Raw genomic sequence first — 19,165 nt, 5'->3', positions numbered from 1 at the left:
ACACACACACACACACACACACACACACACACACACACACACACACACACACACACACACACACACACACACACACATATATATATATATATTATACTAATCCCAAGATCACCGAGCTGTCCCTTTAAATCACTCTTTGTTGACCAATTCGTAGACGATTTTTCTTGAAAATGAAGGAGGGCATTTGACCGATCAGTTTCTCGATCAGTTTTCGTACACCATTGTCTAGCTAAACATTCAATCAATATTCTATCAAGAGTGATTGAAGAATAAGATTTCGATTTTTCCCTCGTGAATCTTAGTTCGCCAAGAACACATTATGTCTTTAACTTCAGAGCTCATGTCTCGAGGACACGGTTTCTTGTTGAGAAAAAATTCTTTCCAGATTGACCGGGGAATTTGCGGCAGTGAGGATAATTTCAAGACAAAACGAACAAATGGGCATGAGCGAGTTGTCGGATGTTGCGGGCGCGGTTCTCAACGAACGTGCGTGCATGCGTACGAGCGTGCAAGCGAGCGAGCGAGCGAGTGAGCGTTCGTGCGTGCACGCGTGCGTGTGTACGAGCGTGTGTTCCGCTGACGTCAAAGCTGACCCTGGGCTACGTGTTCAAGCAGCGGTTGCTCCGCTCCTCGTGCTAACGCTGTGTAAAATACCGGTCGCCATCTCGTTTTTCGTGGCCTTCGTGCATGCTGTCGAACAACATCTGTGAGAATCCCTCGGCGAAACGCGGAAAAGCAAACTCCTGTATGAAGGAGCGGTCGCAGAAGGATGACGGAATGGGATAATTGCGTCGAGAGGTCTTGGAAAATTTTGATTAATTGCGGGTTTCGGTTCAACGAAATTCACTCGAATTGATTGGTACACAAGTCTAGAGGATTACAGAATGAGACGTAAAAATGTAATTAAGCAAATGATTCATTAATTTTCGAAGAACTCTTTAGACGAATCTGACGCAAAGATCGCGATGAGCTCACGATAAGAATTTGAAAAAGCTTTTGCTTTTACGAATAATCGAGCATCTAACCGAGTATCTTATGTAATTGAAGAATCTACGTTTTTATTCTTGCACTAGATTGCACTAAAATTCTTGTCAATTTCTTTCTCCAAATATCAAATCAAATATCATATATTTATCTCATTTTAAGTTCCAAAAGTGTACAACAGTTGAGTCAAAGAAAAAACAGACCTATAGATTGGAGGAATAGGAAGATAAAGGCATAGCAATATTCCGAAGAAAAGAAGGAAAAAGGAAAAGAATCATCATTGTGCAAATATTTACACTTTGAGAGGCAACCAAATATCTTGGCAGATCCAAATATCTTTGTCATCAGAAATCTTTCCATACTGAAAAAAAATATAGTCAATTTTAATAACTATTTAGTTGAATACTGCCAACTATTAAATACTTATTAAATATAAAGATTTATTTGATACAAGAAATGTTAATATGATTTAACAATTTTTTTTTACTGAACAAATATTTATTTATTGTAAGTAAAAATATTTAATTGGCAGTGAACTAAATTCTTATTAAAATTGACTATATTTTTTTTCAGTGCACAGTCATAATGCAATTGTAAGGATTTGAATTGCTAAAATACAAACAATAGATATGTTATAATATCGTTGATGGAAATAAGAGGATTTCCTGGTCGAGAACGAATTATCTTCTTCTCAGAACTCTTTTGATTCTACGTTTTCCAATTACGTTTTTCTTCGTTATCCATGAGATATTATTTCTTTTTAAATTGCTAATAAAAAAAATGTAAGCAAGAAATCGCCCTGCAAGGAATCACATGGAGGTATCGCTGCGCATTATTTTAAACTCCGGTAATGAGGCGGAGAGAGTCTTAAAGTATCAGAGAAATAATGTCATGCGTTGACTCTGGCAAGCTAAGTTATTTTCACTGTTGAATCTGGTCGATGGGAAGACTGCGGTTTGCGTAAAACACGATCATGGAATCTCAACGGCTTCCAATTAGCAGCTAAAATGCCATGGAATAGCAGCGAACTATCGCAAATCTTACTTGTAGGCATGTAAATGAGAGCAAACATAAGACGCGTATATGCGTATATGTTTTTTAAGAATTGTCTTTTTGCCTTGATAAGGACTGTGAAGAGGACGCGAGCTCAACTTTCATCGCCTATCCACTCAGTTCGAGGAAACGTATGAATTTCAGGAATGTATGTTCTGAAACTCGTTAAATTTGAAAGTGAAAAAAAAAGGCGAGCTAACTATAAAAGTTAATATCCCTCGGAAGGAACTGCGTAATTCAAAACCCCAGTAGTTAACTACAAAACTCCATATCGCGTATATATAAACTTTTCTCCTTTTTGCATGCTTGCTGTGCTGCTATTAATTATTGCGAATTTTTAAGCGCGTGACATTAAGTTACGTAAGCTAAAAATGCTTGGGAATATTTTTTAAGAACCTTCTGCGCTTCTTGAATTTCTGTTTTTCTTTTAAGGGTGACGTAAATCTATATAAGAATTCTACAATTTATACAGTTTGCTATTCTATGCAAATTCTGCGTGACAATTAATTTTCGCGACGTTTTAACGTGACATACGCTTGCGCGTGGAAATTTACGTTCTTCCCGCTGGTAACTAGAATAAAGTACAGCGTATAAAATATAATCGCGTAGATGCAGAGCGTTAGATTTTATGGCAGTGTTAGTAACCGTAAAAATACAAGCTCGTTTTCGTGCAATTCTTGAAACGTAAAAGAGAAATATTGTAAAGCACCCGTTTCGCATTTAACGCGACGTTTGGCAGGCAGGCAAACATTTGGCGCAAGTTGGAGCAGAAGTGGAGCGCGTTGAAAAATTTCGGTCGACATTCAGATTCTGACTACGAAGTTCTACCGTATATTTCCTCGCAAAGCTATTAAGAGGTAATTCCGTGTGCGATCTGAGATTGTAATCTTTTTAGACATGTAATTGATTTTCGTGCGAATAGAAAATTTATTCAGAGAGGGAGAGATAGATAGTTAGATAGAACGTTTCTCATCGTTTTAGAGAAAGTCCTTTAGGAATATACATATAGCAAAATGACAAAAAAAAAAATAAGATAATATAAGAAAAAATAAGTATAAAAAATGAAAGAATAATAAATCAAAGTGACAGAAAATAAAAATTACATAGAAAAAAAAGCATAAAAGTAGAGAGAGAGAGAGAGAGAGAGAGAGAGAGAGAGAGAGAGAGAGAGAGAATGAATAAGTTATATATTTAAAATGATGCACTTATGTCAGAGAGATAGTTTATTGAGTTTTATTGCAATACATGAAGAGAACAATTTTGCTGAAGTATCTAAAAATTAAATATAGATCTAAAAACAATTTTGGACCATTGAAATTGCAGAGGAATCTCAAAAAGTTTTGACATTTTAGCAACTAGTTTGATTGTCCTACGTAATTATTTTGTTGGCCCATTCAAATCATATCATATTTTTATATCTGTATTTAGTTATATTTTTACTTCAGTAAAATTGTCCTTTTCATGATAAATGCGAATGATAATAATCGTAATTTATCACGCTACCGTATCCGACCGAATCTATCAAGCGACGCATGTATAATAAAGGTTAATGAGAAAACTTGATTCTACTATTATCTAGAGCTATGTAAATCGTACGCTGTTGGAACGGAAAGATTATCATGAAAATTTACACGAGAAGCATGTTTGACATTTGATAGATGTTGACGTATGACGTAAGCCCGTAGTATTACGAATTAATTAATAAAGATAAGTGATTTACTTGATGAACATATTTAAGAGTTAGAGAGAGAGAGAGAGAGGAGAGAGAGAGAGAGAGAGAGAGATAGAGAGAGAGGAGAAAGAGAGAAGAAAATGCAGATCGCTTCAAATGAAAAAATAAATTGAATACGAGCATATTTGATTTATTGATTCTGCCTCGCTGATTGTGAACTGCTGAATGTTGAAATCCTAGATGATATTTTTTTTAGTCTGGATTTATAATCCTCTATTCATCATCAGTAAAACGGAAACGAATTTAATTCAGCCATCGCGGCTGCGGAAATCTCCCAGCGACGGATTACATCAGATCTATAATACAAACGAAACGCGATGTAATTCCGTTGTAATGAATAATTTTCAAGCGTTAGCGCTGACATCAGCATGACAACGTCAATCAAATTTTATCATGGCGTATTTCGCTGCTGCTGGTACAACATACTATAATTTTGCGACAGCGAAGTAGCGTGATGAATGCATACACGAGAATGAATTGGAGATATTTGCGATATCCGCTGTTCGTATATACACGTATGAAGGCAGTAAAAGGATTAATCCAAGCAAATATTCTCTCTTATGGATTGTCACGGAAGGGTAAATCATCGTGTATGCACTGTCATATCCAGTCCGTTTCTACTGGTCGAGCCAACACGTTCCGCATCTATTAGGTTACGAAAGAAGCGAAAAAGATGAAAAGTTTTTATTTACGACGGATATAAAGGTTTATATTTTAGCGAGGTGAACCAAAGAAGGAAAATGTCACTGTCAAATTCCTCGGCTGTCAATTCGCGTTGCGGTCTTCCATCGACTCGAATCAATTAGCGTATTTTAACCAAATTGCTCGATCGAAAGCGTTGAATTTCCTCAAACGTTGGATTTTCATCAAACGTTTATTTTTGACGATAATCTATAGCTATATAAATCGCTGACTAAAAGCTCTGAAATTTGTAACGCTTATTTCTTTAATGATTGGAATTTTTTCCGTCATCTAGATTTCTCAGAATTTGAAGAAATTCTTTCGAAAGTAATTACCGCACATGTCAATCGGTATGACGTCGCTCAAAACATCTGGTATCACACTTTGATAAGAACGTTTAAGTGACTCATGTTAAAAGTACGCACCGTATGTATTTCTCGTGACATTTATCGATCTCCGAGTAAATTTATTTGACTCGTGTCATCTTGTAATGAAAAGTGACTGCTGTCAAATTCAAAAAATATGTAGATACAAATAATACGAATTGTAAGTACTAAAATACACGTTTCCTCACTTTTTCACGTTTCGTTATCGCGACTATTTAACGTATTTTATGCAAAAATATTATGAATAACATACATCGTATGTTCTTAAAATATCGGTACAAATATCGCACGTGGATATGATAAAAAAATATCAAAAGTTTGCAATTTCCCATATATGTATGTCATTCCGCTTGGGAAAAAAGTGCTACCAATCTCCCGAGGATATTTCGAATCACAATCTGCTATCGTTCGACAATCGATTCATTTCGTTTCGTTTATCTTGTATTGTTTTCGTCGGTGCGATTGGGGCAGTGGCGATGCTTTTACGGGCGCAGATATTTTTAGATCCGCGTCGATGGATTACGGCCGGTTCTCTTCTCCGCAACAACTCGACTGATTTATCCGATGGAGGCATTTTGTAAACGAAACCTTTTTGTATAGCGTAAGGTAAATGTACCAGTTAATGGATATGATTCAGTTATCGGATGAGAAACGATAAAATTTTAAATACTGACTCTAAATAAATTTTTTTCTTATTAAATTTAATTTTTATAAATAACGAATTTATTTAAAGTCATATATTTCATTAAAAGTTTAATATTAAAAATTTTTCTCATTTCATCCAATAATCGTATAGGATCATGTTCACTAACTATCCACAAACTGGTATATTTACCTTATTTTGCAAGTTAATATTTCAAGAACTAATGGAACAAAGAATAGAAAGAAAGAACGGAGAAAATTGTTTCCCTCAAGTTGCAAGAGTTTTAAAATCTCTTCATGGAAGAAAATTCTGGATATGCGCTCGAATTACTTTTCAAACCAAGAACTTTGTACATATTTTATTTGAGTAACGAAAAAGATCCATAAAGTAACGTGCAAAAGACACTTGCATTCGCGTCGGATTCATATTTCCGTTAAAGATTAGACGTCACCATACATGTACGATGTGACACAGTCACGTGCGTCTCGCGATTTCGACAGAACGCAAAGAATATGTTAAACGGCGTGAACCGATAAATTTGCGACAATACTGAGGCGGATGGCTTTTCGCTGATTTTTCTGCTATAAACGAATTATTTATCAAATGCACGACTCACGATTAAAGATGTCATCTCGGATCAACGACCTCAGAAATTGTAGACGTCAGAAATAATCAACGAACGAAAATACCGATCGTGCCTGCTTAATTCCGTTATATTAATAGAAGGAGAAGGAGAGAATATAGCTTCATGAGCTCGCTTATTATTGACATAAAAAAACGGAATTATCTTTTTATAAATTAATTCGACATAAAGAGGATTAATGATTATTCAGCATTATCACGTTGTGCGATATCGTAAAACGATATCTCCTTAAAAATCGTCGAAATGGAAGGTGAAGTAAAATTTTTCCGTTTTATTGCCAAGAATGTAATTAAAAATTTTAATTATCGAGAAATGACATATCGAGATTATGATATTCATTTTACGCATCGCATTTCGTTATCAATATCGATGTCTTCTTCGATATTTGCAGGCGCAAAACCACGTAACGTTGTATAACGTTGTATAACGTTTATAATCGATAAGTGACGAGGAGCCATAGAGATGTGACACGATACCATGCGGGTCGCGACGTGCCTCGTATGTTACGTGACAAATTGGCCACGTGCGATTTTGTGGCACGTGCCCGCGATGTCTCTGCCTTCCTTTATGTAATTGGATCGCTTGTCGCGATACTAAATCGAGAGAATTTCTACTACAGAAATGCATCACGGACTGTGCAGACAATGACATAAAGTGAGCGAAGAGAGATTTCGTGTCGCAACATTATATTGTGCTTTCGTTGTATTCCATGGAGACGAGCTCGAACGTCATTCCTCCCGACGTTTTTTTCTTTTGGCTCTGTTGCTTTGTGCAAGCTTGTGAATAAAAATTATAATAACGGGAAGGTTTCAATAACATATAATATAATGAAAAGAAGATATCAAGTCAGATTCTCCGAACAACACGGAACCAAAGGTTCCTTGTTGATCAATACCGGATTTAGATCCGACTGTGACATTTTTACTGCCATCGAATTGAGAATTTTTCGTGGAATTTACATGGTTTTCCAACCACCGTTGCTTTACAAATTCTCCACGATGCATATTCAAACTGACATTTTACTTTTCATTGCGACGAAACGGGGTTGAATGTTCACAATGATCGCTTGTGCGCGATGCTTTCAAAATATTACAATTCCAACAAATAAAAGCCCTAAATATATTTACGATATTATTACTATGATTCTGCTAAGATTACGATTCAAGATTGAAAATTAAATTCAACGTATAGTTTATAGAATTGGATGAGTATATAAATTCACACCGAATTATTTAAGGACAAAAATTCCAGCTTGATCGTATAGGACTTTTTATTTCCTATTTGTTGTGTTTTATTACATTACAATTTTAAAAGATACTTCGTTTAATTGTAATTCCATTCATGGCACGTGATAAAAGAGATGGTTTGCTGTTCTCTCTTTTTTCATGTAGACGCAATATACGATCACTTTTCAGTATGGATCGCTAATCCGCAATTGCAAAGTTGCAATGCATCGGAAGCGGCGCGAATCGCGAATTTGTGTGACACGAATTGCCGGTGTCTCGTGGCATTTAAACAATCGCAGTTTGGTCCCACGCAATTGCGAATCCAATAACGTCATCTTGGTCTATGTACATTAATGAGTGGGTCGTCGTGCTTACATCCCGTTTGACAGTAATTGCAGCGAATTATGCAATTGCATGTCGCGTAGGCGTGGAAAGATATTGCAAATAAAAAAGATGAATCGAGAGTCGAAATAAAACGAACATGATTCTAACATTCGCAGATGGGTTTCTCATAGGTTGGCGAGGAATTTACGTTTCAATTATTAGTAGGTGAGCTGCAGGATTTCCATGTTTTATATCTAAGGATGTTTTGTACATATTTTCAAAATGACAACAAAATTATGAAAAAAATTACAGATTATTCTAAATCACATTTAAAAATAATACGACAAACTTGGTAACGGATTATAAGTTATTTTAATAAATAGTAGCATTTTTTAAATCTATCTTTAATGAAAATATATGGAAATGTATTAAAATAAATAATAAAAATCTCAATTTTTTAATATAAGTATATTGTGTATTCAAAATTTACGTAGAGTTACATGTATGAACTAGTTGTTTAATAAAAAAAACAAACTATTTATTTGTTCTATATTTTTGTAACTAATCAGTAAATCGCAACAAAATTTTGCATAAATTATTTTGAATATTAGTATTACTTTATAAAAGAAAAATATAAATTTTTTATCATTAAAAAAATTTTTATTTTTACAACAATAAAAATAATAATAAGTAAAATAAATAAATTACAAAAATGTATTATTAAACAAAAACATAATCTTATTCACACAACTTTCATATGTATATAGTTTGTTTGAAGTGTAAATATTAAACATACTTCCAAATTTAATTTTCTTTGCAGGGATTGTACGTCTAATTAATCTAATACATCTTTAAAATTCCACGTATTTAATTTACTTGTCAATTTGATAGTTCTTTGAAAAGAGAACTGCATAAGAGACATAAGTCGCACACGTATCGTTCACACTTGTTCATCATTTTACGCGTTGACGTTCGACATCCTTGATAGCAGTGCGTGTATGCATCGTAAGATAATTATCCATCGTTTTAATTACGAGAAGCACGTATATGAACGTGGCGCTTCTACTATGACTAAGCGTTCCTACGCGTGAAACGTGCGATTTGGACACGTGGGGACTGAGAGAAGATTAAGCGGAAAAGGTATGGGAATAATAACCGCACCTATGCATCAGGTTATTATTACGAGTGCACGAAATTTATCTATTCTCAGAGTTAAGTAATAGGCGCAGTCGTTTCGTTATCGTTTACGTCACGCATGAATATGCATGGTGCATGCATATGCATGGCAGTCTCCGTAGCACAGATGCATAAAAAGAGCGTGAAGCCGTTTACAAAAGATGACCTTGGAATCGGAAGATACGACAAAAAAAAGTTGCATATTATTCACGTGCGCCCTTTGTAACGGACCGCCTTTTTTTTTTAGCGCATCGCACATATAAATGCCACTATTCTCGCCGTAACAACGAAATTTATTTAATCACTTATGTGCATAAAGTTTTAATAAACTCAGGTCGGATACTAAATGGACGGATCTTTATTTATGAAATACAGCTATTTGTTGCACTCAAGTTGAATTTTATTTAGCCATTTAATTCAGCCATTTGATAACACGCACAACTGTATCAGATTTGACTCAGCTTGTCGGGTAAAGAAAATAAATCATTCTTCTAATCCGTATAAATGCAAGAAACGAGAAGACTCCGATTCTTTTCCGTATAGCATGTTTCTTTTTCTCTCTCTGTATTTCAAAGAACATTTATCTGTATTTATCAGTACACACGGGAGAATCGCATTTTGTACTTTCTCACAATGATTTATTGGCTTCTCTTCCACCTCGCTCGTGTTCCCTTCTTTCCTTTTTAGTTGTATTTTTTCCCCAGTCGGATTGGGTTTCAAGGAGTTAAAACGCACAAAGTAACGTATTCTCGGTTGAGCACAATTGAGACTAGCCGTGCGTTTCCGTAAGAATATTACGTGAATTCCGGCGCGATCGGCAACGGTTCGTTCGCATAGCGTCGCTTTTGGCCGCGTTTAGCGATGGGGATGCAGTGCCCCAGATTCGGCCGAGTCTGCTCCAACAGTCGTTCAACCCTCGGCCTAGATTCGCGCGGCACTCCGCGCTGACGTCATTCACTATTCCACACGCAAGTGCTCGTGTCTCCCATGTGATAGTCGCCGATATTACGTTTACACGCGGACACTTAAACGCGTATTCACACGGATACACGTATACGTGAGGTACCGCGTCATCCCCCGTTGCAGTCTCAGAACTCGAGACACCGTCGAAGTGATGCGCGAACCAGGGCGCATTGTCCTCGTCAGGCTGTATTATGCAACTTCTCCTTTGATTCACCGTCCCTTTTTTATTCTTCCTCTCTTCGCCTCTCTTTCTCACATCTTTGCCAAGTCGACTTTTTTGTTGCCACAGCCAGATTTGCTGGTATCGTTTTATATTCATGCACCTCGTTATGACAAGTACGATTGCATCATTTTTAAAGATGGGACTGCTCTCACCGAAAACTGCTCTACCTACCTCTGGAAAACTATCTCTCAAAATTAATATTAAGCTACTGCAAGAATCAATCAATCGTGTCGACTAAATCAAGTTAAAAATAAAATCGCAATTTTTGTAAATTAAAATAGTAATTCTCTATAATATATTGGTTTCAATAAATTTTTAATTATTTAGAATGAAACTGAATATCTATCATGAAACATATCAAAATGAATTCTGATTGGAATTATTCCATTTTCCCTAGAAAACATCGACGAAACAGAAATCTAGGAAATAATTGAATAATTCCTATTGGAATCCATTCCGACTTGTTTCGTGATAGGTGTCCTGTTTTTTTTGTTTTTTTTTTAATATATAATATTAAGGGTGCGTTCCAAGTTATACATGAAACGCATGATGTATCGTCTTTCTTTATTAATTGGCAAACAACAAAGACAAATGATACATCATGCGCTTCACGCTTAACGCATCCAATAAAGAAACGAAACTTTTTAATAGAAGAAAACAAATGAGTCTCATTGTTTTTTTTTCTAAATAAATTATAAATCATTCGAACTATTTATAGTATTCTATTTATATATTATAATAGGCAATTTATGTGTTAATTTTAAGATCACTATAAAGAAATTGATGTAGCATTTTTCTGTTTGATTAACGATATCGATGTAATGAATTTCGCAGAATAATGCAGATATTAAATATGAGACATCTTATTATGCCTAATGTATAAATTGATATAATCGGTGGATGACGTTCATTTGTCGGATTTATACGTCAAACACAATAATAATACACGATTACTGACATAAATCGGAAAATTATGATCGATGTAACAAATAACAGGTTCCTTTTGATTGTATTTTCCATAATGAAACTTGAAACGCTATCTTGATTTATGACAAATGCTATACATTATGTTCTTATTACAATTTTTTTCTCCTCTTCTCTTTTTCGTGGAATGTGATTATCACGTCTTTTTTTTGCCAATTGCGAAATGACATCTTTCGGGGTAATAAGTACAAAATAATTCCAACTCAGTTATAAAATTAATGACACATTATTTTTACTCAGCGACTTAATATATAATAAGCGAAACCGTTACACGGACCGATTACCATGTAATTAATTTTATTACCGTTTTTGTTAGCTTAATATATTGACATTTTAATACAACTATATCTTTATATATATATATATATAACATTCTGATATATGGAAATCAAGTTATTTCTACGTATTACAATTTTACGTTACGCTCATTCAATACTTTGCATAATTAAATTATTTTCAATAATAATGAGCTCGAAATAGCTTGTAACACTTTTAATTCAGTTATGCTCGTTAGTTATTATCATTTGATTATAACACTTTCAAGAAAAGCCATTAAATGTTCTTCTTCCATGAATTTTGAATTTCATTTATTCTTTTTTTAGCTCACGGGTTTTCTTCAGCAACCTATTCCGTACAGCAGCATGTCGGAGGTCCGGAAATACGTTGTCGCCAGGTGGGATCCCGCATATAAAAACTGCCTCAGCATCGTCCTGCCCGACGGTTCGCTTCTTTTGCAAGCTAGCAACGCTTACACGAGGGACCAGTGGTACCATTCGATATTATGGAAGGTACGTTAAGAATTATTATTTATTATTGAAGAAAAATTATTATTTGTTTATTTATAAATGAAGCGAAGAGGACCATATTCAATGAAGGGGCTTAATACCTAATTTTAGGCCTAATCTTATAATTATTTTTGTATGAATTTTTACAATTTCCATTTCAAGCAAACTGCGCACCGTCTGCCATCATTATATATTATTATAATAACTAATTATCATAACAGCTAATTATTATAATAATTAATTTTAATTAATTATTTTCATTAACGTAATTATTTTAAGCGTAAAAGATTTTGATGAATAAAATTTATAAAATTCACGTTTATAACACAATTTGTCGAGATTTACTGGATTTAACGTTCATATTTTATCTGATAATCTTACGAGATTTATCATTGTTTACCATGTAAATAGCGATAAAGATTGATGGATTTTTTATCCATTTAACTTATAACTTTTTAGCTAACGGTAACATTGATGTGTACTCATCTTTCTCAACCGGGGATTTTTCGAGCAAAGAATGATTATTGTTCTTGTGAATGCAAATGTTGATATGAAATATTTTTTTTAATATTGACCTTTCGATGCTTCACATAGATCGGCAGAGAATGGCAAACATAGGCGTTATTAACGCTCGCAATGTGAGATTGAAGCAGGAGGAAGCGATAACAGAGGCAAACGTTCTCGATCGTCCTCGACCGGATCAAATCTCCCGGATATGTCAGTGTTTTATGGAGGTTGCCGCGAGCGGTTTAATATCCGGTCGGGAAATTAATCAGTGGCCTCTCGTCGTGGACGCGCGACGAGTAAATCGCAGCAATCGAACCAACCATAACGATTGATTGAATTTTATTGTTTACGGCGTTATATTTCTGATGAAAATATCGTTGACGATCTGAATGTCGATGACTTCTATCGAGATTAATCCTATTCGCCAAGAGGCAGATTTGTTTCAGTTCCATTTCTACTTTATGGATGATGTGTTTTGACATTTAATTTTTAACAAAGAGAATTATTTTTAAGTTAGTAGCGAACAATTTTTATCTTTCTTGTTGATATTAAATATATTGCAACGAAGATATCAGACTCGAAAAAATTCAGATCTTTTAAGTTTTCTTTACTTTGTCATACATTCCGGTTGCTACCTTTTAATTAGTTTTTTAGTGTAGATCGAGAGTTTTTCTTTCGGAGATTCTGCTACTCCGGCAAAATCGATAACCACTACCGGAATCATTACTTTCTCTTCAGTTTTCAGTGGTTTAAAAAAAAAAGTCAACGGATTGAATCGTTAGCTAGAAATTTTTTTCTGTTAGCCGGAGAGCCACAGATTCTGCTTCCAGAGAAAAGGTTGCTTCGATTTAAAGAAATTTTCTTTGCTATACTAAAATTTCTTTTGATTTAAACATTATTTTTTAAAATCAAATAAAATTTATTTGATTTAAAGAAATTATGTTCAACTCCAAGAAATGACGTTTAAATGATGATTTCTTCGCAAAGAAATTTTCGCACAAATCAAAGAAATTTTTTTCTTTAACCGTATAGCAAAGAAAATTTCTTTAAATTGAAGAACCTTTTCTCTAACTGAAAATCGGAGAGATAGCAACCGTGTTAACACTCTTATATGCTATTTTTTTATTATATAGTTACCATGTCTCATGTCTTAGGATCTTTTTATTTCCGAATTCTTAACGATAGAACTCGCGCCGAGTTCTTAAACTTGAATTCGAATTCGAATTCGCGAATGATTCGGAGCTGATTCATCTTCTCACAGAAAAGTATCTTCAAATATCAACATCTCGTCTCGATGAGCTCTCGGGAAGAGGTGACATTGCGTGAATTGCGCACCATGGTGGATTTTGCCCTGTGGACACCGCTCCAGGACGAGAGAGTGGCAGGCGCCCCGCTGGAGGCGGTCGCTAAATTGTTGGACGAGCCCAGCGTGGAGCCTGACTTAGACGGGAAAATAGAAGAGGTTGTTCACGATCGCAGGAGCTGGGCGGAAGCCGTTCTCGCCGTGGTGGCTCCGCTTTTGGAAAAAGCGGCACCGCCGGCGACGCTTGCGAGGGTACTCGCCAAACTAGCGCAACAGCATCCGCGATCGCAACTGGTCCCGATGCTCAGTCCAGCGATCACGAGATGCCTGAAGCATACCGTTGACTTTGGCAAGTCGCCGGACATGAGAAAGCTGTTACAGGTAAGGCATCTGACAAGTTTCACGTTTGATTTTTTACTTTGTTTGATTATATAATAACATAGCGGGTGGTGAGATCCATGGGAAACCGTTTATTTCCCTTTTATAAGAATTATACTCTTTAAATCTTTTAGAGTGAATTTCACTCCGAAGAGTAAAATCTCTTTTTAATTTTTTTAAGGCTCAATTTTTATTTTTTAGAGTGAGATTCCACTTAAAAAAAAAACCAAAAAATGAGACTTTGTTGCTCTGTCGATTCTAATTAGTTAAGTGACTTGTAACTTAGAATAAGTGATACATGAATGTGTACTCTCTAAATTCTTGGAACAGAATCTCATTCTAAAGAGTGGAAACTGAGCCAGTGAAAAAGTGGCTCAATTTTCAGTCTTTAGGAGTGACATTTCACTCTTCAGAGTGAGAGAGTACTCTAAAAGTTTTAAAGAGAGTAGTTACGATGTTGTTTTACGTACGTGTAGGTGTTCGTCGCCGCTTTGTACGAGAACAATGACGGTGAGCAGGCGATCAGGGATTACATCTCGTCGGTTCATGGACCGGGTAGCGATTGTCCACACCCGAGAGTGCTTCCCAATCTCATGTCCATCTGTGTCGCAGCCATATTCCACAGGCAAGTTTCGCCCGAGTTGTAATGGAATTGGATATTCGTATCGCAAGTCTGATGAGATTCTCAACGATGTTGATTTCGATTTCTCAGGTTCGAAGTGTCGGGTCGCGTGTTATCGAATGAGGACAAATCACTGTCGTTGCCGCCATTGCACTGTTATTTGCTCGTCTTGAATATCGCGTAAGTGTTGAGCTCACCGGCAAACAAAGCTTGACATGCTTCTCGCATCCTTTCTGCTCTGCGCTTGAAACTTTCGAGTGTAAACGCGTCTCACGTATCGAGGAAATGTTATAGGTCGGAATACGCTGACTGGCGTTCGGGTCTTGGGGCACTGCTGCAACCCGTTCCATTCCCAGAAGAGGCTTTGGCCGTGAGAGAAGTTCAGGAGTCCGTACTGATGTGCGTGATGCAACGACTGGCGAAAGACCCGAGATGCACAGTGCATCGCGTCTTGCTGCCCGTCAGGGAACCGCGTCCAGGCTGGATTCACATTGCCGCACCATCCAGTCCAGCTTGTCCAGATCGTGGGGAACTATTCGGCGAGATGGTAAAATTTTATCAAATTTCATTTCTTTTTTTTTTGCGAAGACTGTAGTCAAGTAGACTGTAGTTTGTAATCTGTTATTTTGAAACTGTTTTAAGTATTATCTTAAAATACAATTCTGTGATTGGCTTATCTTATAAGATTTGGCTCAGAAGATTGTTTTTAAGATCTTAAATATAAAAATTAGATTATGAATATCAGTTTATATCATATTTTTCTTTCGCATAATTACGTTTTAGTCATAATTTTAATGTAGATTTTGCTTAACATTTTAAAACACATATCATTTTCTTTGCTTCTAAAAATTTTATTAATTAAATATGAAAAACCTTACACTGAAAAAAATAATGTATAAACTTATATATATATATACAAAATGAAAATATGAAACAAATAAAATTTTATTAAAACAAGATCATGACATATTTGTTTCATTAATAGTATTTTTGAACTAACAAAATTATTTTTAGTTAAAATAATATTGTTTATATAACATCATGTTTCTTCAGTATAAAAACGACATAAACATTATTTATCAGACGAATGGAGAGTAATATTTATCTAACTCATTCATGATAATAACTAAAGAATCACATTTTTTTTGAGTTGTGACACTTTGAAGTAAGAGAACGCGGATATGATGATGCGATCCACACATATATAAAATTTCCTTGATGTTAAATTTTTAATTGGGCCCTCGCGAAGACTAAAATATTCGAGACAAAAATTTACAGTGCTTATATATCTTTCTTTCTTTAATCTTTGTCTAAATTGTTTTTACCGCCTTGTATTCAGGTCGCATATGGCGAGAGATAAATATCGGCAAAATAGAGAGAATACGTGCGGATGGATACGCAATTAACGCGCTTATCGGCGCAACGGTATCAAATTTATTCGCACGTGAAATGATTGTGATGTATTCAGTAGCGTAATCTTGCGAACCACGTTGCGAATTGCGTCTCTCTGGCCTTCGTACGATAACACACACCGTAGTAAGATCTGTTTAATTCATCCTGAGAGGTCGAGGTGACAGTGACGATTACTCGACGCGCTATTTGATTGGAAAATCAAATCACCTAAATATTCATGAATCGCTCTTTTGAAATAGACGGGTGTCAAGAGTGGACAGCATCAATCCTCTCGGAAATAACCACGGAATCGAAACGTCACAATCGCGCGGAATTAATGAATTTCGGTTGATCGCGGAATGGCAAACGGAACAGAAGAATGTCCGATGATTCTTGCATTCTAAATTCCGTTCTCAATTACAGCAGAAATTATATCCATCGTCGATTCCGAAGAATTTTAACGAGTGAATAGAAAATTCGCGATACGTTGCCCAACTTTTTAACTTAAATTAAATTAACCAAATAGGGGAATTTTTCTTCATCATTTATAATGCACGTTGCACAAAATATTCACGCGACAGGCGTTATAATAGCGTGTTTTCGACAGCTGACGACTCTGCTGGCGTGCTGCTGTCGGCGAAAGAGATTCATCGCATCTTTGCTGAAGCAAGCGGGCGATGATTGCATTCTGCTAGCGGTGAGGGGTTGCGACGCCGCGCAGGAAGCGCTCTGCTTGATGCTCGAGTGGCGCTTACTGCCGAACGAAGAGGCGAGACTTCAAATAGTTAACGCGCTTGAATCTACGGAATCCGGAAAGGAACGCTACGCCGCTCTCTGCCAAAGGCAGAAGAATCTGCAGGAGTTGGTAAGCGAATTCGCGAATCGTTTCGATGCGAAGAATCAGCCGCCCCTTCGCGCTTTTATTCTTTCTTTTTTTTTTTATACTAATCAATGATAAATCGTTAATAAATTCCTTTGAATCCTAAAGCGATTCTACATACGCACGATATGTGTATATAAATTTAAACAAATAAGACATGTGAGAGTATAGCACGGTTAGAGTATAACAAAGCGCAAATATAATAATATAAATAAATTTTCCTCCTTTATTGAATTATATATAATGCATCAATGATCGAACATTTCGATTATCTTTGAAGTCCTTCTCAGTATTGAATACAAACAGCTAAAATTCATGCTTAGTCCATTAGGGTTGAGTCACAAAGCAAACAAATCCTATAGTGGTGTTAGGCCAACTAAATTTCAGACTAAAAACACGTGCAAAGAAGGTTTAGATAAAATTTCTTAAATTGAAGTAATTCTTGAATTTCACAAAATAATTTAATGCAAGAACATATTCACAAATAACATGTTCGCAATTAAACGTATGCACTGTTGGATATAAAAAGATATGATAATCCAATTCCTTAAGTTAAATAACATCTTGTTATTTTTAACTTCCATATGTGTTAAAATGTAAATTAATTCACTAGTGATTAGTTTCAAAGTAAACATCGTTCATATTAACGTATGCCTTTAGTAAATTAAATTTGAGTAAAAATTTAATACATTTTCTTGAATTAAATTGTTTAATTAACGCCATTGTTTTAGTCAAATTAACGACATATTGTGTAGGGGCAGTGATGACCTATAGAAATGATTAAAAATTCCCAATTAAGTGCAATTTAATATTATGAATTTAACAGTGTTGAATAACATTTTCAATCTTGATTTTACTAGCAACAAAAGGGCGGGCCTCGGAAATTAACGCTTCCAGTTCGAGCGACCGACGCCGATGTTGCCCTTCTGTTAGGCGGTCGTGCTCTCGGTAATCTCGAATGCCTCAGTCTAGCCTTCACCTCTGTAACGTCCGCGTGCGCGGAACAATTGATAAAGTTACCGGCGCTGAGATATTTGAACCTGTGGGCTACACAATTCGGCGACGCCGGCCTACAAATGATTAGCGAGCATCTGCAGAAGCTGCAGGTGCTGAATCTCTGCGAGACGCCAGTGTCCGACAAAGGCATCTCCACGTTGGCCTGTAAGTATCCTAATTCTCAAAGCTTAAAATTCAGATAATAATTTGATTTTTTTTATTAAAAATGTGGTAAAATTAATCTTGAAATATTGTAGAATATGAAATTTTAATTGTTCAATTTCTGTATGTCAATATATCTTAAAAAAAATTTCGCGTAAAAATTTATAGAAAATCATCAAGAATGGCCGTTGCGTACGAGTTAAAAATTAAAAATACATTTAATTTTCCGCCAGCAGCATGAATTTTAACTCTTCCATAGGTATTCGAGAAATGCAGCAAATATTTTATTGTGTTGTAAAAAAATCGAATTATATAAAATTCTGAAAAAAAATTCTGGTATATTTGTTGAAGCTTTAACAACGAGTTTTTACTATCATACAAATTGGATTGCATTTTTTTACTTATTTTTTACAGATTTAGTTTTATCTACTAAAATTTACAGTTAAAAAGATCGATTTTTTAAAGACATCATCAGTTGGATTAAACATCAGTTGGTTTAATGTTAAATTCAAATTAATTTTTATTTTCAAACTTTGGCTTGATGTAACAGAGATAGTATAAATTTCGGTCCATTCGTTCGAAGAAAATGTTTTACCACTTTGTTGCAGCATTAACCAGCCTAAGGAAATTGAATCTTAATAGTACGAAGCTATCAGCTCAGACATTTGAGTCATTGAAGAAGCGATTACCGGCCCTGCAGGAATTCGACGTTCGATACACGGAGGCCTGGTGACCCTGGTTTGAAGTCACGACGTCCAGCACTTCGTCCAACGGCGGTAGTGTTCGTCGTGACTTGAGAACGAAGAAGCAACGCTGAAGTGTTTGGTCATTCCGAAGAAAATTGAATAGATGTCATGAGGTGACGTCCGTATTTTCGGTGTAATCAATTCAAGTGAATATCGAGTATTGGGCGCTCGTTCATTTGTTTTGCTTCGATTTTACTAATATGAGACGTTCGCTATCAGTGTATAATGATCGTTGAAAACTATGAATCTTTGTTAATGAAACTTTCCAGAGGAAAGGAAACGAAGTTTTCACTGTGCAGGATGAATGAAGAGCCTTTTACCGTGTTTTTAAATATCTTACGTATTTCTTCTAATTTAATCGGTCGATAATTTATTC

At 35.6% G+C, this 19,165-nt stretch overlaps 1 protein-coding gene across 1 annotated transcript in view; it reads left to right on the top strand.

Annotated features, from left to right (window-relative positions):
- Nucleotides 1-19,165, top strand: part of LOC108687045 (C-Maf-inducing protein-like) — a 36,546-nt gene that overhangs the window by 15,585 nt on the left and 1,796 nt on the right. The window contains exons 2-9 of the mRNA XM_018192642.1: nt 11,621-11,806; nt 13,572-13,994; nt 14,468-14,616; nt 14,704-14,793; nt 14,908-15,160; nt 16,613-16,870; nt 17,746-18,046; nt 18,652-19,165. The exon at nt 18,652-19,165 is cut by the window's right edge and continues 1,796 nt beyond it. Coding sequence (XP_018048131.1) covers nt 11,621-11,806; nt 13,572-13,994; nt 14,468-14,616; nt 14,704-14,793; nt 14,908-15,160; nt 16,613-16,870; nt 17,746-18,046; nt 18,652-18,776 — 1,785 coding nt within the window. The 3' untranslated portion in view covers nt 18,777-19,165. The remainder of the gene's footprint in view (nt 1-11,620; nt 11,807-13,571; nt 13,995-14,467; nt 14,617-14,703; nt 14,794-14,907; nt 15,161-16,612; nt 16,871-17,745; nt 18,047-18,651) is intronic.

Source organism: Atta colombica, unplaced genomic scaffold, assembly GCF_001594045.1.
Source record: "Atta colombica isolate Treedump-2 unplaced genomic scaffold, Acol1.0 scaffold198, whole genome shotgun sequence".
Taxonomy (NCBI): domain Eukaryota; kingdom Metazoa; phylum Arthropoda; class Insecta; order Hymenoptera; family Formicidae; genus Atta; species Atta colombica.
This window is presented reverse-complemented; position numbering and strand designations above follow the sequence as displayed.